This window comes from Micromys minutus, assembly GCF_963924665.1.
Source record: "Micromys minutus genome assembly, chromosome: 2".
Taxonomy (NCBI): domain Eukaryota; kingdom Metazoa; phylum Chordata; class Mammalia; order Rodentia; family Muridae; genus Micromys; species Micromys minutus.
The window spans coordinates 90337789-90360362 of NC_137971.1; the positions used below are offsets into that span (position 1 = coordinate 90337789).

At 43.0% G+C, this 22574-nt stretch overlaps 1 protein-coding gene across 2 annotated transcripts; it reads left to right on the forward strand.

Moving 5' to 3' along the window:
• Positions 1–1683: 1683 nt before the first annotated feature.
• Positions 1684–22500, forward strand: FHIP1B (FHF complex subunit HOOK interacting protein 1B). 2 transcript variants are annotated; one of them, XM_080911361.1, is made up of 12 exons: positions 1684–1793; positions 10931–11262; positions 11394–12032; positions 12351–12509; positions 12673–12759; positions 12975–13142; positions 15868–15947; positions 16136–16341; positions 16725–17519; positions 19759–19937; positions 20098–20260; positions 21989–22500. In XM_080911361.1, the coding sequence occupies exons 2-12, from the start codon at positions 11125–11127 to the stop codon at positions 22345–22347; spliced, it is 2973 nt and encodes a 990-aa protein (XP_080767487.1). In that variant the 5' UTR covers positions 1684–1793; positions 10931–11124; the 3' UTR covers positions 22348–22500. The 2 variants fall into 2 exon arrangements, with proteins under 2 accessions (XP_080767487.1, XP_080767488.1); XM_080911362.1 differs by having other exon boundaries at positions 16136–16299.
• The last annotated feature ends 74 nt before the right edge of the window (positions 22501–22574 follow it).

Here is a 22574-nt window from a genome sequence, read left to right on the forward strand (position 1 = left end):
GGTCTGAGACTAATGAAAGGAATATTACTTGTTTGTTCTTCCATTTAATGAGATTTAATGAGACAGGTTCTCTCAATAAAACAGAATTACCTCCCTAGGCCAGATACAGATAAATCACCACACCCATCTGGTATTTATGTAGATTCTGGGGAAAATTTGAAACTCTGGCTATCACAATTGCTCAGCTAGTGCTTTAACCTTGATGGTATCTCTCTGGCTCCCTTTTATTGGTTTTTAATTTATAAAGGATATCAGTATTTAATCTTTCCCCTTCCCTTTTACAGTTGCCTAATTCTCAAACCCTTTTAATGTTTGCAAACTTTCTTTTCTACATTCTTATGATCCTACTTTGAGCTTTGCTTTTGAATGGCCAGTTGAAAAGGTGCCCTGTCCACCTGACCATGTATAAAATTCTATCTCTCTATTATTCCAAGAATACAATATAAACTAACATGGTCAACAGGTCCTGAAGTATTATATATTCCGTTTTCATTCTCATCTAACCTTTGCTTTGCATGCTCCTAGGCTCTAGTCACAATGTACTGGTGTTCTTAGGGTCTTGATCATTCTGCCTTGCTTTAGTATAGCTAGTTCTTTAGGGAGAAAATTCCATCTCTTTCTTCTTTTTGAATAGTTTTGAACCAATGTGAACCAATATTAGGCTCACAGAAAAGTCTCTCTCTCTCTCTCTCTCACACACACACACACACACAAATCCACACAAAACTGTAAGCTTCTTACCCATGTTCCTCTGTCATCTATTATCTTACGTAACCACAGAAGAATGATCACAATCAGGTAACACGGATAAGAGTACTTTCAACTACAGATTTTTATCGGAAACTGCTTATTCTCTTAGTGTTTCTCACTCTTGCTTCAGCCAGCATCTCCTCCTGGAAGCCATCTGTCAGCTCTTTCATCTTCTATGCACAGAAATCATGCTAAGTGCTGCTTCCTTTCACAGCCCTAATACTGAGACAAGTTCTAATGGATCAGGAATCCAGGCTGTCATGTAGCAACATTCCTCGTTCCACGAGGTCACGGAAGCTTCGGGAGAGCCAGGAAGAGGCGGTCTCCGCGGGTAGGAAGGTAGAATCCAACCTGGGTGCATAAGTCTGGGAAACAAACTAGCTTAGGGGCAGCCAGCCTGGTCTAGGAGAGCTTTCCACAGCCCTGCACACAGACTGGCCCTTGGCCTATCCTTCAGGGAAAGCCCCGCCCACTTGACGCTATAAGCACCGCCCAGAGCCTGTGTTTCCGCCCCCGCGCCTTTGCCCTCCAAGGCTTGGTCCTGGCCTCAGAAGCTTGTCCCTCCCTTAGAGCAACTTTCTGCCCTCTGGTTCAAAATTTTCTCCTCAGGTCCCGCCCCTGCCCACAGGCCTCCGCCTCTTCTCAGGTCGTCCCCTATGAAACACCAGAATCCTCAAAAGGGCGGAGTCTGCGGCACGAAGGGGCGGGGCCTGAGGGTGTGGAGCCGCTCCTTTCTTGGAACGCGGACTGAGACCCCGCCCCTGCGCTCGGCCGTTGCCGGGAAACGAGCGTCGACGCTCTGGCTGGGACCTGGTCGGGCCAATGAGCTAGCACGCCGCTGCCCAGCCGTGCGTCACTGGGCGGTTGCGTGAGGTGCGCGGGGGCGCGGGCTGCGTGTGGCGCGGGGCGGGGCGCGGCTGGTTCGCCTGAGGAGCGATGGCGGCGGCCTGAACTCACCTAGCCCGGTTGCCGACAGGCCCGGGTAGGGCGGCGTGGTACAAGCGAAAGAGACGCGTTGGCCGCAGCGCGCGCAGAGGCGCAAGGTGCCGAGGGGATTCGGGATGACGGCACGGGGTTTGGGAATTGCTGGCGTTGAAGGGACAGGGTGAGGGGTTGGCAGGTGGTGAGGGGCTGCGAACGTCCGAGGTACGGGCCAGGGGGACAACCCAGGTGCTGTGGACCAGGAAGAAGCCGGCTAGAGGAGATCCTGGGCCCAGATCTGAAGGGCCCAGTTGGAGGAACTCATGGCCACCGTTTGTAAAGGGTGTGGGTTCGCTGAGCTAGGAAAGGTGAGGGACGTCCTGGGACAAGAGTTGAGGGAGTAAGGCCTGTGTGAGGATGGGGAGCGTTAAAGGCCAAGGCGGGAACCTGCGGGGGATTGGGGGATGGCTGTGCCTTGATGTAGGAGTTGAAAGCAGGGCAAAGGAGGAAAGAGGGGTTGGTTGTGAGACTTGGATGAGAGATGAGGTTGGTTGTGGAGCCTCCTTGGATGTCCTGTCCAGGGAGAGCAATAGTTTTAGACCAAATAAAGTACAGGTGCAAGTGTTGAGCCCATAGATATTTTAGAGAGTGAGAGAGGGGAGAAAAAACACCACCACCACAACAAAACCCAAACACTACACACAAAACAGCATCATGAGCAATAACTGTGATAATGAAAATGTATGAGGTTTAGTTAGAGTAATAATGGAACCATAGTTTCCTCAGGTTCTGTTTTTGTAAGGCAGACTTTAAGATGAGACGCTCACAAATTTTTTTTTGCTTGTTTTTGTTTTTGTTTTGTTTTGTTTTTTTCTGAGGTGGAGAGATAGAACTACGCATATTTTCTCTCTGCCTGCTTCTGGACACCCTTACTACATTCCTCCTTACCTATGACTGTCATCTGTATTTGACTATCACTTTCATGGAAGTCACATGGCTTGTCACACACAGCCCTGTATTTAGGTTTGCTCTTCAAGGCTTTCTGGAGGTAAAAATTTGTACTTACACTTTAAATAAACATGTTTTGACATATGTGCACATTTGTGAAATCAAGATGCCAAACACTTTGACCACCTGAAAAGTTTTCTCTATTCTTTTACAGTTCATCTTTTCTTCTGTACCCTGTAATTGAGTTTATTTGTATTTTACAAGCCTATCTCCTTACCCACAAAGACATGAATTTTGGGAAGGTAGTCTCACTCAGTGATACAGACATTTTTCATGTGTCTGGATCATCTCTACTGACAGTCTCCTATGTAGTTGAGGCATCTTGAGCCTTCTTTAACCATACAACATTTAGATCTTTCTATGAAGACTATCTCTTGAGAATTTGAGGCAGCCTCAGTTTGTATTCTGTTACAGACTCAGCTTCAGAGCTAGTTGTTTTATCCTGTGATATATTTTCTTCTCTCTGGAGACCAAAGTCGTTTCTTCTCTCTGGAGGCCAAAGAGGCCGTCTTCATAATGATATGCCTGGCCAGATAAGCAGAACCTATTTAGGACCCACAAGCTTAACAGGTTGTGGTAGTGGTCCGTAAACACTGAGCTGTGGATCCAGTCCATGGACGTGTTCATCTGTATAAGACAGGATGAAAGAACTAAGTTGTATCTTGGGGGTGTGGCTCAGTGGGAGTGTGCCCTTCCATGTTCAAGACCATAAGTTTGATCCTAATACTGCCAAAAGGGGTGGGGTTAACTTATTCTAATATTATTCTTCTTTGGTGCTCTTTGCTCTTTCACTGAATAAATAATTAGTGATAAAGTGGTGAGTTTAAAGAACATGAAAATAAAAAAGTTGCTCACCTTTTTAAAAATAAATATTTCTACTGGTTTGTGAAATTCTAACATTCAGAATGATAGTGGGGTGTGTATGTGTGTGTGTTGTTTTAGGTTGAAGAACCATGTACTTATATAGTAATTTTATATAACTTTAGATAATCTGAGTAGCATGCATGCTTACATATTAATTCATTATAAAATCAAAGTGGTATGCTTTACACAGCATCCTCAAAATTTGTTGAAATTATGTTGATACCTTGTGAAATAGGCAAAGGAAAGAATTTTAGAGATGAGGATTCAGATTCAGAAGCTAGCAATCTCACAGGGATAGGGTGACAAAACCAGTCAGTTTTGGCATCTTCATGGTGCTAGTGACTAGAGAAAGGAAGATTTGTAATAGAGTAAAGGCAGTGTGGGCAAAGGGCACATTATGTTTTGGAAAAGTTGTGATAAAATAGAGGACCTCATAACCTGCAGGAAGTGTTTCTTTATGATTTGTAATTGTTACACTAACAAAATTAAGTTCTGTGAGTATGTTATAGGGATGAGGGCTTTGTTTAATATTGTATCAATGACATGGAATAGGTATTGGGTACATGTTACTGATAATTATGTTAATCACGTTAGAGAATTTCTTTGACTTTCTTTCCTCCCCTCTCCCTCCCTCACTCCCTTTTTTCGTCCCCAGAAATGAGGTCTTACTGGGTAGCCTGACTGGCCACAGAGATCTGCCTGCCCGCGTTGGTGTTCATTACTATAGCTGGCATGTTAGAGCATTCTTAGGATGTCTAAATTCTTGGTTGTACTAGAGAAGGCACAGAATTTGGAAAGCTTTTTATTTGCTATGCTAAACTTTTTGTTGCCACAGTAACACATTAATTAAAATGGATTTTGACTTCTGATGTATAGAGGCATGGTAGATTTGAGAGGATGAAACATGGATGACTGTTACAGAGAGAGAAACAGTTTTGTGGTGGTGTGTGTTCTTTTAATTTAATAAGGGCTAGGAAAACATTTTTTCTTTCTTTCAACAAATTCTTGTGAATTCAGTCCCATAAGATAACAGTAGAAATAAGTTGTGGTTCTATAAAGTTGCATAGAGTTGTCATTCTGGTTAAGGGAGAAAAAGATAGTTTTAGTTTAAAGGGAGGATGTGAAAATATATAAAAATTAAAAACATTACAATGTTGTGATTATTTCTCTGTATCTGTCTCAGTCCCAGTGTTCTAAATATACATATGCACTTATGCACAAATCTCCACAGGGATCTTTGGATTAACATGCCCCAAAGACCCATTTTATTTTTCAACAATCTGCCTTTATATCAATCCAGTGTATGACTTTGGTATCACCCTCTTTTCTTTCTGCTCCTTTACCTCCTAAATTTGGTCAGTCACTAAGATGGTAATACACCTTCCTCCATTATCTCCACTGCCGTATCATCACCAACTTTTACCCGAGTCCTCAGCTTCTTGGCATGTATCTAAAAATTTTTTTTTTAAAAGTCTGTTCCTTTAAAAGTTGATCTTTTCTTGCCTATTCCTAGAATGATCTTTCTAAAAATACAAATTCGATCATGGAACTATATTGCTTAAAAATGTTGGCTCTTTGTAGCCTGTAGGACAACATCCAATTTCCTTAATATGGCCTCAACTCACCTCTTCCTGCCTTGTCTGTTGCCTCTCCCTCCTCTGTGTTCTAGCTTGAATAAGTTGTTCACAGTTCTCTAACAAACATGTTACTTTTTTAGCCTTGAAATCTTTGTAAAAGCTGCTTCCTCTTCTAGGAACATCTTTTCTTCTCTTCCCAGTAAACTTTTCTTACCCTTTAGGATCAATTTCATCCAGTTTTTGACTTCCTCTTTGTTACCCTCAAACAACAGGTATAGAGATAACCACGTGTGACACTGAGGAGTTCACTGTTGTAAAGACAGTCACTGTGTGTTAGAAGTTCATTCTGTACCTTATGACAATCCACTGAGATGAAGAGATACCTGTAAGAGGCCCAGGTGGTATGGGGAGAGGTGGACTGTATCCTGAAAGCCCATTTGTCTGAGACATTGAAAAGCGATGATGTGTGTGAGTTGAGCTCCAGATAAGCTATTGAGAGCCCCCTTCCCTTTCTTTTCTACTGGTTTAATCAGGTCTTTCCACTTTCAGTGATTGGGGCAACTTAGGAAGAGGTTTTCACGTTTTCCGAAGGTCATTTGGTCTCTCCTTGTCTGGTAAAGTTATATATATCTATCCTTCCTGCTTCTTTCTCTATGCCTCTCCCAGGGCAAAGGTTCTTAAGAGAGGCTGAAGCTGAGCCACTTCCTGTCTCTGCTCTTTTTAAGGTTGGTTGATACCTTTTGCTGTGTGGGCTTGTAAAGCTGTACTGTGTTTTGGACCCTGAGGTGAGTGGCTTGACCCTGGCCATGTGTAGATGGAGAAGTAAACTACTTCTCTATTCACCTTGTGGTTTAGCCTGAAGATAAATTAGGGGAGATAGAGGAGTCTATCTTTTTCTTTGGACTTTGCTGTGGGACAAAGGTCATCATAACCACCTGGCAGTTCAGCCTCTTTGCCAGGAGTTTAATTAAATAGGTAGGAATACCAAGGAAAGACCTTTTTAATTTATTTTTTTTTCAGCATGTGAACAGGGCCTAGATTGTTTGGTTTTAACTTCTGAGATGCTGACTTTATGTAGTTCTTTTCTAAGGCCTGCAGGAGGTAGTGAGAAAAGACTTGGAGGTCAGTCTTATATCTGTAGGTGCTTTGTGGTGGTTAAGGAGGGAAGACTGGCTACCCCAGATATTACAAAATAGAAACAGTTTGCTAATCCTCCAAAACCTGAAGGGATTTTGTTTTGGACATACGAAAGGCTTGTTTTGCTGAGCTTCCTGAGGCTTGAGTGTGCAGGACATATTTTAAAGCAGGTTAGACCTCTTCTTATCTCAGAGGTGTGAGCACCTTGTCTTACCGGATCAGAAAGGAAAAGAGCAAAGAAACTGTTTACAGAGGATTTGCTTTTTTGCCTGGAGTGCTGCTACCTCATTTACTTCTGAAAAGGAATAGTTTGTTAGGAATTTTTTGATAAGGAAACAAGCTCAGATTTGTGGTTTATTTTATATCACACAGTTGAAAGATGGTACACTGAGATTTAGACTTTTGCTTGAGGAATTTCTGAGCTCAAGCCTTACCTACTATTTATATTATTCTTTTCCAAGCATAAGGTTTCTATTTGTTTTCAGTCCTCAAATGAGTTATGTTGTAGAGAGTACTCTATAAACAGTGATATTCTTGTATCAGTCAAGCTCCTTGGCAGGTGGCAGGTGGCAGATGGTTCAGGCTGGATTTCACAAGAATTTAATTAATAATGGGACTACATTTACAAAGGTATAGGCAGTGATTAAAGAAGCCAACAGAGGCTGTTTCAATATGAAAGGCTAATAGCTGTAAGAGGAGAGAGTTTTTCTCACTTAACTGTGGGCTTTGTGCTTGCCTGGGACCTCACATCCTTGGGATTTTGAGTAAATACTTTTTCCAGTGCATCCTTTCTGTTCTTATCCACTAGTGTGTGCAGTTGTTGATGGTTTATAGGATGCTGCGTATGAAAGAGTGAACATCCATTCTATGACTTTACTTTCTCAGTTCTCCTGTCTTCTTACTGTTAGTCTCCTGAGTGAGGGAGCAGACTGAGGCTGAAGTAGGAGGGCAGAGGATTGTGGGGTGGTGAGGTGGTAGATGCTTCCCTCTGTCTTTGTGTTTCTGTTTACTTGGGGTGGCACCCATCCTATACTGCTGTCCTCCTTTCTTTCAAAAAGGTGGTATATGCCCCCCACCATATTGCATTTTTTATTTTGTCTGCTATTCCTAACATTTATCCATATCAACTTTTTTCTTTCTTTAGACTTATTTTTTTCAATTGACAAACATCCTTGAGGCTGGCCTGGAACTCACTGTGATTTTCCTGCTTCAGCCTCCCAGGCCTGAGCCAACAGCATTCAGTTCTGAACCATATGAACTCTTGACTCCCACCTCCCCATTTTTCTATACTGTTTTCATCCTTCTCAGTGTCACTGAATTTTGTTATTTTATACTTTGACTCTCAGTCATTCTTTCACTATTTTTCTAAGATTATATTTAAAAAAATCAGTAAAGCCAGTGTACAGTTTTCCATCTTCATTCTACTTGTTCTTTTTATGGGATTATGGGGAATTTCCAGTCTCTTGAAACATCCATACCTTGGTTTCTAGATCATTATTTTTCAGATGTCTCTAATTTTTCACTATCTTCACTGTCTTTATTGGGGGTGTACATAGTGTGTGTGTGTGTGTGTGTGTGTGTGTGTGTGTGCGCGCGCGCTTGTGTGGTTTCTGGAGGGTCAGTGTTTCACTATGAACCCCTGGCTGGTCAGGAGCTCTCCATATAGTTGGTCCCGGCTGGCTTTGAATTCATAGACCTCTGCCTCCTGAGTGCTGGGATTAAAGGCATATACCACCATGCCTGGTATTTTTATCTTGTTTTTTTTTTTCTTTTTTTGAGAAACTGTCTTGTTATATAACTCAAGCTAGCCTCAAACTAACAATCTTCCCTCCTCAGCTTCTCAAGTACTAGGATTATAGGGGTGCAGATTTTATCTGGTTAAACCTTTGTCAGTGACTTTTCATTGTTTCCTCCAACTTAGAGAGATGTTATTTTTGTCTGGGCTTATCGGGGACTAGCTATGTAGCTCAGACTGGCCTTGAACTGGTAGTCTTCTTGCTTTAGTCTGAGTGCTAGCATTTCAGGTATGTACTATACTTGATCTCATCACCTTTTGTGAAGCACAGTTCCCCTATGTGTTACAAGACAGTCAATGGTGCTCCCAAGTTTCCAGTGTTAGGTGCATTAATCACTTCTCTTGCTCACCTCTGGAGGTGCCAGGTCTTACTGTTTTCACCTTTTGATTTAAATCCAGAGGCAGGTTATCTTGTTATATTCTAGACCAGATGTTTATCATCTGCCTAATTTGATGCAGTTTGTCTAGCTTCTCTGGGCTTTGATTACCTCATTTGTAAAAGGAGTATATTAAAAAGTAGTGCTTTGAGCAGAGTTTGGTAAATGACGTGTGTGTGTGTGTGTGTGTGTGTGTGTTTGTGTGTGTGTTTGTGTGTTTATATGTATATATACTATTATTATATTGAGCCAGTGTTTCACAAACATTTGGATGTTGTGTTGGCACTGGGATTTCAAGGAATAAATGATATGGCTACCTTTAGAAAGAGAAGAGACACAGTGTAAAAAATTTGCAAAGACATTAATAGATATAAGTACTTACTCCACAGGACATGTTTAGATATAGGTCAATCTAAGATTTAGCTTTTTATTGGTATTTTGCTACCTTAGTTCATACCATTACTTAAAAAAAGAGGTCTTTTAAAATTTCTTTTAAGTTGTCTACTGACTTCTATCTGTTCTACCTTATAATGCTATCTGAAGTATTTTTAAAGGCAAACCTGATCTTATGTCTTTGTTGAAAACATTTTTGTGCCCAGGATGTCTGTAGTTAAAACATAAGATTCCAGTAGCATCACATTCAGTGGTGTTTGTAACCTTCACTCTTTCCAACTTCGTACCATGCTTCTGCTCTCTAAGTAGTGATTAAGCTTCATTGAACTTGCAGGCTCACTTTAGATTTGTCATGCCTTTCCCCAGTGCTCTACTTTTTGTTAGACTTTTTAATTTTTGTTTTATGGAGATTTGTTTTAGCTTATATAGTTCAGGCTATAATAGAACTCATGATCTTTCTTCTTGCCTTCCCAAGTGCTGGGATTTTAAGGTGTGAGCCATTTTGCCTGATGTTACTGTTTTTGCTACAAAGAAAGCTCCTCCTGTAACTACTGTATCATTACAGACCTAAGTCTTTAGTATCTTTGTGGAGCCCTCTTACATTACCTCAGGCAAAGTTAGTTGCATCTCTCCACTCTTCTGTTACAGTTTTGCACATATTTCTAGGTATTTTGCCCCATTTTTGTTTTATCTGTATTTTCAATGCTCACTTAGTACAGTGTCCAGTACTTTAGCAGTATTGTTATACATTGAATTAATCAGTTAAGTATGCCTTTCCTTATTTTTAGGACTGGCCCTGTGAGATCATTTCTACAAAAGGTGTCCTTCAGCACAGTTGCCACCTTCCTTTAGTTGTGATGTGGTAATTGTGAAAGAAATGGATAAAAGGATGTGTTGGTTAATATAACCTTAGGTCAAAGTGTGGGACTCAAATCAGATTTTTGGGTTCTTTCAGTTCCTTTAGAGTCTAAAGAGGAAACACGGTTGAACCACATAATTCTGTGAAGAGTTTTTGCTCCTTAGAGACAATACTGATGAAGAGGTGTTAGATATGGTAGAGAAGGAGCTGTGGTTTATGGTCTGGGCCAATAGCTAGTTTGAAATATGTTATCCATTTGTTTATTCATTCAAGCACTAAACAAATAGATACTATTCTAGCCACCTAGGATGTAAAAGTAAGTAAGATAGGCTTCTCTGAGAAAATAACACTTAAATAGAACTGTTGAGAGCAAGGAGAAGATGTGGAGAACATTCTAGACACAGGGAATAGAAACTAATACCTGTGTGACTAAAGCATCAGTGAGAAGGAGACTGACAGAAGCTTGTAGAGATTATGTTGTATAGGCTTCTATAGAATAAGGTAAAGAATTAGGACTTATTAGTGTGGTAGGAAGCCATTGAGGGCTGTCCAACAAAGGAGAGATGTAGTATAATCTAGATTTAAAAGCAATATGGTTGCTGAATGGAGAATAAACTCTCATGATAGCAAAGATAGAACTATAAGCCAGGCATGGTGGCATGCATCTCTAATCACCACATTGGTAAGGGTGAGGCTGTGAGGCAAGAGAATGGTAAACTTGAGGCAAGAATGATAAATTGAGGATTACATAGTTCAAAGCTAGCCTGTTCAGTATGTTGAGAGCCTGTCTCAAAGCTACATTAGAAACTATTATAATAGACATACTTTTATTTTTGTACTTTATTTTATCCCTGTTATTTTCTTTTTGAGACAAAGTCTTAACTATGTAGCTTCAGCTTGCCTTGAACTTTGTGTTGTCCAAGCTGGCTTTGAACTCATAATACTTTGGAATGACAAGATTTATTAAATGAATTAGATATTAGAAGAAAGATAAACAAGGACAATGTCCAGGCTTTTGATCTAAGCATATGGATGAATGTTTGTGACATTTACTGAAAAAGAAAAGGCTAAGGAAGCTACAAGTTTGGTGGTAGAAATTATGCATTGTTTTGGACATGTAAGTTTCATGTACTGTGTGGAATTGTGTAATTTGTGTACTTTTCAGTGAAGTGCTTCTGAGTTATTGTTTTAGGGAAGTTGAGAGAAGTGAGCTTCTGTTTATTCTTTTCATCTTTTCCCTTGGAATTAGATTTGCAACACTGGATTGGGCAGTGCACTCTGGGCTTGCTACTACTCTAGTTTGGTGTAATCTGTGGCTCTGTGGCCAGCGACTGGCTCCTACAGACCGGATGAAGCAGATTGGAGACAGAAGAGGAGAAAGCCTCCAGCTGGTACATTCTCAGAGTGTAGTCCTTTGGCTGCTGGCCCTGTCCAGCCTGCCTCATGGAGAAGATGAACTGGCTGAGCAGGCTGGCCTCCCGGGTCCCTGGGCACCGTGTACCTCAAGGGGCCAGTCTACAGACCCCTGTCATGGCTGATCCTGAGACATGCCTCATGGTCTTCAAGAATCACTGGTCCCAGGTAGGCGACTGCATGACAAAATACCTAGTCAGTTACTCACTCCAGTAGCTCTAACTTCTGAGTTTGATATTCTCATCACTCCATTCAGTTACCTTATCATCGTAGATTCTTCCTCTTTTCTTTTTCCTCAGGTGGTGCGAATCCTGGAGCGGCAAAGTCCTCGGGCAGCTGCTGGAGGTGCAGATGATCTCAGTGCTGTGAGAAACCACACGTACCAAATGCTAACATTGCTGGCAGAGGATCGAGCAGTTCCTTCAGCCCCCGCAGGCCCCGGGCCCCTGCTAGAGTTTGCTCTGCGTGAGGATCTGCTGAGTCGAGTGTTGACATGGCAGCTGCAGTGGGATGAGTTTGGGGACGGGGTCGAAGAACGGCGGGCTGAGCAGCTGAAGCTATTTGAGATGCTAGTGAGCGAAGCTCGCCAGCCTCTGTTGCGGCATGGGCCAGTTCGTGAGGCTTTGCTTGCCTTGCTGGATGCCTGTGGCCGCCCTGTGCCCAGTAGCCCAGCACTGGATGAAGGCCTGGTGCTACTTCTCAGCCAACTGTGCGTGTGTGTTGCTCGGGAACCTTCATTGCTCGAGTTCTTCTTGCAGCCACCCCCAGAGCCTGGAGCTGCTCCACGTCTTCTCCTCTTTTCTCGCCTTGTCCCCTTTGTCCATCGAGAAGGCACCCTGGGTCAGCAGGCCCGTGATGCTCTACTTCTGCTCATGGCTCTGTCAGATGGGAGCCCCACTGTGGGCCGCTACATCGCAGATCATTCTTACTTCTGCCCGGTTAGCAAACCCTAGGATGGGGGGTAGGGTGAGGCATTTGAACATTGGACAGCATCTTTCTGTCCAGGAGATGTGGGAAGGCTAGGTACCAAGAAGGGCCCTTTACTTCAGATTTGAAAGCAACTTCTTGGTGTTGGAATGGGGATGAAATAAAAGCATAGCCAGATAGGGCAGGTATTGCAGATGAGGTCCTGATATATGGTAACTTAATACCTGCCTTGGTAGTTTTTTTTAGTTGTATTCCCATAAAATCTTACGGTTAGTTAGTTCTCAAGGCCCTTATGTTGTATTATCTGAGCCTTTGGTAACCCTCCTTAGGTGCTGGCCACAGGGCTGAGTGCCCTGTACTCCTCACTGCCTCGAAAGATTGAGGTTCCAGGGGATGATTGGCACTGCTTGCGCCGGGAAGACTGGATAGGAGTGCCTGCCCTTGCACTCTTCATGAGTTCCCTAGAGTTCTGCAATGCAGTCATTCAGGTAGGGATAGCATTCCTTCTGGGAAGTTGGGGTAAGAGGGTCCATTTCTTGGAGTTCTGCTATAGAAATTGGGGTTATTATGCCTATCTTTATTATATTATTCTGCTCCCTCCCAGGCAGTAGACTCTATATAATCCCTTTCTTCTCTTCTTGTTCCATCTAGGTAGCTCACCCCCTGGTGCAGAAGCAGCTGGTTGATTATATCCATAATGGTTTCCTGGTGCCTGTCATGGGCCCTGCCCTGCACAAGGTAAGGATAATAGGTGGGTGGTGAGGCCTAGGAGGACCTTGTCTGGAGGGTGGTTGACCAGTGAGAGGACTTATATGGGTGGCAGTGGGTAGTGTTCTACTTCTCTTTTCCCTTTCTGATACTTCTTATTTTCTAGAAGCTAGGGAATATGAATCATTTTTATGTGTAGGGAAACCTTAAGTCTCCAAACTTTCCTTTCCCTTCCCTTCATCCAGACCTCTGTGGAGGAGATGATTGCGACTACCGCCTATCTGGAACTTTTCCTGCGGAGCATCTCAGAACCTGCCTTGCTCCGTACCTTCCTGCGATTCCTGTTGTTACATCGGCATGATACCCACACCATCCTTGACACCCTCGTTGCCCGTATTGGCAGCAACTCCCGGGTATGGCTCTTAAACTCTGTCCTGGCTTACTACCTGGGTGAGCCATCTTTCTCCGATCTCTATTGTCCAAGAGTGTTCCTGCTCATGTTTTTTGGGTTTTGACTGGCAGTCACTTCAAGCTGGTACTATGTAGCACTAAACTTGTAGCCATTTTAAGTTTAGAATTTAATTTATGTCTCTGTTTTCATGCTGTGTGCATCTGCTGCATAGTAATCTTTCAGGGCTCTAGGCCTTGCCTTGTCATGTAGTATTGCTTCACTCTTCCCTTAAGCTGTTTATCACTCCCTCAGTTGTTGAGGGTGATGTAAGAGTGCTTTGGGTTTTCTGTCTTTACTAATAAATAGTCTAGTTCCTTGTAGGCTTGCTGTCTCTCCTCTTTGGATTGACTGCATTTGAACTATAATCAGGGCACAAATCCACGTGCCCACCCACTTATATTCCTTCTACCTGCACATTTGTAGTGATACAACATCCTGTGGGTTACTGGATGCTTGGGATAGCATGGTAGTCATTGTTGCTGATACCTTAGAGCTTATTTAATGGAGAAAGTAGGTAACAAGTTGCTAAAATTGTTGAAAAATTGAGGTTACTATTTGTACTAAATATATAAATAAATAAACAGTTTAGAAAAGAATGGATTGGCTAGAGAAGATGTTCCAGAGGAGGTGATGTTATGTTATCTTTGAATATTAGTATGAAGAATAGTTTAGGCAGAGGGATCAATATGTACAGGGCATGTAATAGGGAATGAGTATAATGTATTTTAGGACTGAAAGATCTTTGTGACTAGAGATGGGCAGAGCAAGAGGGAGAAAGAAGGAGAGGAGTAAGAGTTGAGAAGATTGGAATCATGCATTCTATAGAGGAGAAAAGAGTAGGTGAATATGTTTCTGATATCAAACACTTAATTTTATAGAGGTACAAATCTTTTATCCTTATTTTAAAGGTAGGGCATACCTGTGTCTGAGGTCTGTCTGATCCCATGGGTTGCCCTGACAGTTAATTTCCCTCAAGGTGCATTCCTCTATCATCCTTGTGATTATCTGCCATTCTTTCATCCTAATCTTCACTTGTGAAATTTTCTTTTATGGTTTTTAGTTTCTAGTACTTCTATTAGTCTCCAAGTATTTTTAGGAGCTTATCATGTTCTTGGGTTGTAACTTCTTGGTTGCTGGTTCTTGCAGTAACTAGGTCTCTTCTGGTTGCAGGATACCCATGTTAAACATAGATGCTTTCATTTCCACCTTCTGGTCCTTTTAAAATAGTGGGTCAGCCTGGCTTTTGTGCCTTCAAGTGAACCACTGTGGCTAATTTGTTTGTGGGCTTGATTATCTGAGTTAGTTTCTAATTTCTGTCAAAACAAATGACCATGGACTTAGTGACTTAAAACACAATAGTTTTTTCAGTCTGGAGTACACATTTGGGCTGTTGTTCTTGTTGTTTCTTGAAGACCATCCCCAGCTTGACTGCTTTCTTCCATCTACTACGGGTCACATTCCTGCTATAGTTTGAGCCCCTTGCTCAGTTTTTCTTTTCTTTACATTTTTTTTTCTCATAAATAGCACTGTGAGCCAAACCTAGGGCCTTTGTGTGTGTGTGTGTGTGTGTGCTAATCAAGCAGTCTACCACTGAGCTACATTCTTTGTTTCTTTTTCTTTGAGACAGTCTTACATTCTAAACTGTGATGCTGTATATCATAACCAGGGCCTCATGCATACTACATTCTCATCACTGAGCTACACTGTGAAGCCCCACAAGGTTCATAATTTTAGTCACATCTGCAAAGTCTCTTCTGGACTGTAAATGGTTATGGGTTCTGGTGATCAAGTCTTTGAAAAACTACTGTCTGAATTCTCATTGCTAGTTAAAGTGGTCATTTAGAAAATCTATGTTGCCCCAAGTATGAGGTTTTTCTAATTATTGATCCACTTAATTCTCTAACAGCCATTTAGCAAGCAATGCCAAGACTATACAAGACAAAATATGATATATTTGCCATAAAGAAAGCATAGAACACTAGGAATTTAGAACGATAGGGTTAGCTTATTGCATGTCTCTTATTTATGTCTAGTCAGAAGTGAATAAAGCTTCTTCTATTTTAAAACAAAATATTTTCCTGCTCTTGGCCAACTCACTCACTTTCTCCTTTTCCCATCAGTTTTCCTGAGCTCTTTATCCCACCTCCTGAGATACACTGGTGTTGAAGGGTGACTCTGACTCCATGCTCATAATTCCACCTGCTTCCCAGGTGGGATTTTTCCAGGTTCCCTTTGATTCCTTATTGGTAGCCATTTAAGTACTGTGTGACTACAGTCCCTTTTGACAGGTATTTGCTTGGCTACCATATTGCTGTAGATTCCTTTGAATCATTTACTTTGTTATAATAGTCTTTTTTAGTGTCTGTTTTTTTGGGGTTTCATTGAAGCATTGAATCTCATGGAATCAGTATGGTGGTCAGATAGTTTTCAGTTATGTATATCATCTGCAGAATTCCAGTGGATCTGACGAATGATTATTTCTTACCTGTGAATGGTGAAGTCTTGTTCACAAAGATTGTTTATCTAGTTAATACTTGGATACTGATTATGTCACTAGACCTTGGCACAAGGGCTATTGTAGGAGTGGGTAGTTGGCCTGGGGTTGGAGGAATGGTAGTTCCCATTGGTAAATAGTTTGGAGGGTAGAGTGCTCTTATGGTGACTCCCTCCCTCCCCTTCCCCCTCAGCTCTGCATGGTCTCTCTGAGTCTCTTCAGGACCCTTCTGAACCTCAGCTGTGAGGATGTTCTGCTGCAGCTGGTTCTCAGGTACCTGTGGGGGCAGGGCTGAGGGATGGCTGACCCTCAGGGCCTAGTACGTTGTTGGGGTAATGGGTGTATTGGGGTTGCTTATGAGTGTCTCTTGGAGCCTGGTTTAGCATTTTAGTTTACTTGGCCTGCTTTTCCAGGTGCTTTCTTTCCTGATTACTCTATGTTCTTTTTTTGTTCTCTCCCAGGTATCTTGTCCCATGTAATCATGTGATGCTGAGCCAGAAGCCAGCTGTGCGTGATGTGGATCTTTATGGACGAGCAGCTGACAAGTTTCTCTCCCTAATTCCACGCTGCTGTCGGCACCATGCCCCTAGCCCACCTCGTCCAGAGCATGTCTCATGGGCACGAGGTGGGCCTAGCAGAGAGGCAGGGAGAAGGGAGGACATTACGGGTATGGCCTGGGTTCTGGGCGAGCAGGGCTTGGGTGAGGGGAGGAAGGTGACAATGAGTATAATTCCTTCTCTAGGGAGATTGAGAAGTGGTCTTGCAGAGAGGATTGTTAGCATTCCCAGAGAAATTTAGGGTAAACTTCTGGGAGGAACTAGCCCTCCTCTTTATTCCAGTCATGTATTCTGTTTGCATAATTTCATTCGTGGGGGTGGTGAGGGAGGTGGTGAATTAGGATAAATTAGTGTAGGGATTGGAGAGTCAGCTATCAAAATGGTTCCATGGTTCCATTTCTACCTCTTCATTTTCTTCTTTTTTAGTCTCTAATCTCTTGTCTCCTCTTGATCTGTCTCCCTGATTTTGCCTAATTTTCTTTTTTCTCTAAAGGCCCTGGAAGCCCAAGTGTTGATTCTTCATCAGTGGTAACAGTGCCCCGTCCCTCCACACCATCTCGTCTGGCTCTGTTTCTTCGTCAGCAGAGCCTTGGTGGCTCTGAGTCCCCAGGTCCAGCTCCTCCTCGATCACCAGGGCTTCCTGCATCCCCAGCCTCCAGTCCTGGTCGAAGGCCTAGCCCTGCAGAGGAGCCTGGTGAGCTAGAAGACAATTACCTGGAGTATCTTCGTGAGGCCCGCCGTGGTGTAGACCGCTGTGTCAGAGCCTGCCGAACCTGGTCTGCCCCTTATGATGGCGAGCGCCCCCCTCCTGAGCCTAACCCTCTTGGCTCCCGGACTAAGAAACGCAGCCTTCTGCCAGAGGAAGACAGGGACAATGTGAGGGAAGGAGAGGAGGAAAACCTAGGGAGTCGGGGGCTACCTGTGGGTGTAGTGGATACCCCTGGCTCCCTACCCCCACCCCAGCTCAATGGGGTACCAGGGCCATGGCCAGAAGGAGCCAAGAAGGTTCGTCTGGTGCCACGACTGGTGCCACAGGAAGGAGTTAGGGAATTGTTAGAGGGTACCTCTGAGGGCATGGCAGGACTAGAGAGCTTTGGGCAAGAGCTCCAGGAGCTGGAGGTGGCCTTGAGCAATGGTGGGGCTGGCTCAGAGCCTCCTTTAGAGCCTCCACTACCTCCAGAGGAGGAGGAGGCCTACGAGAGCTTCACCTGCCCTCCTGAGCCCCCTGGTCCCTTCCTCAGCAGCCCTTTTCGGACTCTCCACCAGCTGCCGAGCCAGCCCTTCACCGGTAAGCTATTTGACCTAAGCCTTTGCTCTGTGTACTCCTGCATGTTCTTAACATGTTTGTGCCAATTTCTAAGACCTTTTTGGCTATGCCATTTTTGTGTATTTGCCTAGCTGTCATCCATTTTGCTTGAGTCCCTTCTATATCCATTCATGTCATACTGTGCCTTCATGTTTGTTGATATGTCTTTACATGCTTGTGCTGGTTTGGATATTGACTCACGTCTGAGCTTGTATGTCCTTATATGCATGTTCCTCCTTTTCCCTTAGTCTGGCTATTTTCTGGAATTTGTAAATAGGATGCTCTGTGCTTGGTAAAAATACATCTGAGCCACATGGATGATGTTTGTTTTGTCCTGTGTGAAAGACACACGTGTACCTCTGTTTTGTGACATTTCCACCAGTCTGTGTATTTGAGTTTTCAATCTTCTGCTAGGTCTCTTATGGTCCTGGAGTTAGCCCTTTTGGTGTTCTTTTTCCTTCTCAGTACGTTCTGTCTCTTCAGAGACGATCCTGATTTCATTTCTTCCATCTACTTGCTTGTACTTTCTTGGTTGCCATGACTGTCCAATATAGTTATTTTAAGGACATGATTAATAAGAATTAGGAGGTAGACAGTACTGGGCAAATGACAAAGTATGGTTCTGAGTACCCCTGGTAGGCTCTTTTGGGTTGATGCCCCTGGAGCTAGACCCATCCTGAGATTTTTGGGCTGGCTTTGTTTTGTTTATGAGCAAGACAAGCCTTTATCAGGCTCTAATGTATATCTCAGCTAGAGAAAACAGAACAAAACAGGGAAGCAGTGCAGTGGTGAAGGTTAAGACCACAGGCTTTGGGTTAAGCAGACCTTAAATTAGCACCCATTGTAGGTGCATGAAAATCATTTAATATTATACTGGCACATTGTGAAAACTCAGCAAATGGTAGCTTTTCACTGGGATTATCATTAGTGAGTTATGGAAGATTTACGCCGACTAAGACATCACCTATCCTAGGTTTTGGTATCCAAGTTTATCTGCTTTATATCTTGGTAAGCTTGGGACTATCTTGTTATAGCATTGGGGCCATATTCCTTCTCTTGCCAACTCTAGAAAACTGTCTTTCTATTCTATTAAGCCTGTGCTCTACTCCTTTCCTGCTCAGTACCTTTAGGAGATAGTCTGGTTTTACCATAGTCTTTAAGTATTAGCTGATGCCTCTTTCCCTTTTCTTTTTGGCCAAGTTATTGGTGGTGTTTGTATTATCCTTTACAAGCTACTCCTAGGGAAAGAACAGAAGGAAAGAGAGATTTTATTTAGACTCTTAAGCTAGTATTCCTTTTGAACTATGGCTAGTCATATGGACACCTCCAACCCATGGTAGTATAAAATCTTTGAGGACTCACCACCTCTTGTCCGTTATTCTGATATCATAGTTGCTAATACAGTTTCATCTAATACTCTTTTCTCTAAAAATCCTTCATTAGAAATACTGTGATGGCTTTAGTGGTCTAGTGTCCTGTTATGTATGAAGACATCTCTCCCAGGACATAATGCTAATCCCTTCTTATCCTGAATCACTTTTCTGTGCCCCAGCTAAGCTATTCTTTTCCTACAGGGTCTAGTTTACCTCACTTCCCTGTTCCTGAAAAACAGAGCTAATGCTATCTCTGTTTCCTTAAAAACTCAATACTTGCTTTGAAGTTTATAGTTTCTTCTTTGTTACATCTCTTTTTTACTTTCTTTGTGACCAGTTTCATGTAAGTCTGTCTTACTAGGAACCTGATTCTGTGTTTTGGTTCTCTGTGTATTCTTCTGTTGTATTCTTAGTGAAGCTTCTTAAAAACTGAGAAATATAGTATAGATTATGATAATAATCAAATGAAAAATTGCTAGATCTTGTACTTGACAATTGCTTGATCTGTATTTGACATCGATATCTTGTTGATTCTCTTAATTATCATATGAGGTAGGTATATTTATTTTACTACAAACAAGGAACTAAATGTTGGTGAGCTTCAGCTCATCCTGTCCCAGGACACATCTGAAATCTGAGATAAAATCTGACTCTAGAGCCTAAAATCTGACTTACCAGTTATAATGGCATCTGGATTACTTTAATTGACTAGAGAAACTGGTCACAGGCCATTTGACACAGATGACTTCTATATAATTTTCATATAGTGGGAGTCTTGTTTGGGGGAGTAATGCGTGCAGTGTGCATTGTGTTCAGGCCTTGTATCCTTGTGCCCACCCCCTTCCCAGGCCCCTTCATGGCTGTGCTCTTTGCCAAACTCGAGAACATGCTGCAGAACTCCGTCTATGTCAACTTCCTGCTGACGGGGCTGGTGGCCCAGCTGGCCTGTCACCCCCAGCCCCTGCTCCGCTCTTTCCTGCTCAACACCAACATGGTCTTCCAGCCCAGTGTCAAGTCCCTGCTGCAGGTGTGCGATGCATGCATGCATGGGTGCGTCCAGGCTCAGTGGTGGGCCAGGCCCACAGCTAGGGACCTTGGGTGGGCTGGGAACAACAGGTGCACTGGGAATAGAAAGGCCTTGTATAAATTCAGAGCCACCAGAAATATCATAAAGTTATGCTTCCTAGGTGCTGGGCTCTGTGAAGAATAAGATTGAAAGCTTTGCGGCCTCTCAGGAGGACTTCCCTGCTCTGCTATCCAAAGCCAAGAAGTACCTCATTGCCCGTGGCAAGCTGGACTGGGCTGAGGGTCCTACCGCAGGACCTGCTCCCCGCCGCTCCGATTCCCTAGGTGAGGACTAACTGACCACTTTCCTTTATTCTCCCTAGATTTCTCATTGGCCAGTGTTAGTTAAGATCCAGAAACTTAAGAGTTGTTTAAAAGCAAGTCTTCATGTCAGGCTTTGGGTCAGAGAATACAGTTGCTTTAGTCTCTTTTAGACTAATTGGAAGTATCAACAAAAACTGCATAAGGGTCTAGGGACAAGGAAAGAGAAAGCTATTGGGTTGAAGAATTATGAGATTGTGGTATGTTAGCCTTGAGTAATAAGTAGGGATTAGGTAGGCATAGAAGTATTCTGTTTTTTTATTCAGGAGTCACCTTAGGATTTAGGAAGAACAGTCAGGACCAGGAAGTTTGAAAAGAAAGGAAACATGTGATAGGGAAGGAAATTTTTGCAGAATATGATCAGTGGTTGAGGAAACAAGCAAGCATTAAATTCTAATTCTAAGTTCTTGAGTTTATAGTTTAGTGCATGAGATAGAAACTTTGGGAAGAAATGTTTGACGTTAATGATAGTAGAACAGGAGGTCAGTGTAGGGGAGATCACAGGTGTTTCCAGGGTTCTCCCAGGTGGAGACAGCTAAGCTAGAAAGGGTCAAAAAACAAACTAGGAATGGGATATGTTAGTCAGAGGAAGCTACAGATAGATGTAAGGGGCCGGTGAGATTTCAGGAAGGTAGGTATTCGACACAGGAGTGTGTGTGTGGTTTAGAGAGCTTGAGAAAAGGTTAGTGAGTGAGACCCTGGTTGTGAAGGACTCTGAATACAAGGTTAATGTCTGTTATCTCTGTAACCAAGATGAGAGGTTGTGAATAGAAACATTTATCATAATCTAGAGGTGACAGTCTAGGCTCTGTAGTGATGAAGTCCAGAAAGTTAGACAGAGGATAGTATTTCAGACAGCTCAGTTGAGTCCAAGCAAATATGAAGTTGTCTGGGTGGGAGGTCTTGGTGAGTATTGGACAAGGTCTGATGAGTGCTGCAGTAGTAGTGTAAGGAAGCTGACACTTGATGGGCACTCGAGTGTGAAGTGAAGCAGTCCTAAACTACAGTTGTTCACATAGATATTGAAGGAGCAGAGGATATGGGTCAGCTCTAGGTAGGCAGAGCAAAGTAGAAGTAATTGACTACATATGTGTGTAGGTATAGAGCAGTAGTTCTCAACCTGTGGGTCATGACCCCTTTGGAGCTCTCATCAGGTATTTACATTACAATTTATAACAGTAGCAAAATTCAGTTAAGTAATGAAATAATTTTATGTTTAGGGGCTACCACAACATGAGAAAATGTATTAAAGGGTTGCAGCATTAGGAAAATTGCTGCTCTAGATTGTGATAGGAAACAAGTTAGGGCATATCAGACTGAGGAGAGCGATCTTGGTGGTGGTAGAATAGTGATTCAGTTCTTTAAGGGAAGGAAGGGGTCATGGAGAGGGAAGGAGTTGTAACTGGGAATAAAGTAGTTCAAATATTGGTTGCTGAGGAGACTTGATAGAGGGAAAATGCTGAGCAAGCTGGATTTGGGTATGAGACTGAGAAAAAGCACCTCTGTCATCTTCAGTCTTGTTTAGAAACAAGACAAGAAATGGACTTCAATTCATTTCTTGTCCATCTTATCCTTCTTCCAGAACCCTAGGGAAGAAGTTCAAGAATTTAAGGGGATTAGGGAATCTGTTCCTCAGACTAAAGCAGGTTCCCTAATCCCAGCACCTTTTTTTGCTACCCTGCTTATTTCCAGTGAGGAGCCGGAGGCCATCCTTGGGGGAATTACTCCTGCGGCATGCACACAGCCCAACCAGGGCTCGACAGGCGGTACAGGCTCTTCAACCTGGGCGAGATGGAACAGGACTTGGACTAGGTGGGGGCTCTCCAGGGGCTTCCACTCCAGTTCTGCTCCCCCGGGGTGGGGCTTCTGAGCGCCAAGGTGAGGCTCTGCGAGTCAAGAATGCTGTCTACTGTGCAGTCATTTTCCCTGAGTTTCTCAAGGAGTTGGCTGCCATCTCCCAGGCCCATGCTGTCACCTCGCCTTTCTTGTTGGATACTTCAGAGGAGGTATCTGTTCCTCCCATCTCAGGCTTTGGGCCCCTCAATCCTTAATTTTCTTCCATGGACAATCAGAGCCTTCTGTGGCCTGGGTTGAAATCCGGGTCACGGGCTCCTTTTTATGTTTGAAGGCAGTGGCAAAAGGACTTTTTAATTTATTTCAGATGAATGTTTTATGAGAACTTGTTGCAATATGTATAAAAGGGAAATCTCTATTCTGTGCTCATTCTTCTTTGCCACCCTTTATCTGTGGGGCTGTGGCCCTGTGAAGGTTGTATATA

Coding starts and splice junctions, on each gene's coding strand:
- FHIP1B (XM_080911361.1), top strand. CDS start 11,125: ATGGAGAAGATGAACTGGCTGAGCAGGCTGGCCTCCCGGGTCCCTGGG. Junction 11,263..11,393: donor TCAAGAATCACTGGTCCCAG/GTAGGCGACTGC, acceptor CTTTTTCCTCAG/GTGGTGCGAATCCTGGAGCG. Junction 12,510..12,672: donor TCTGCAATGCAGTCATTCAG/GTAGGGATAGCA, acceptor TGTTCCATCTAG/GTAGCTCACCCCCTGGTGCA.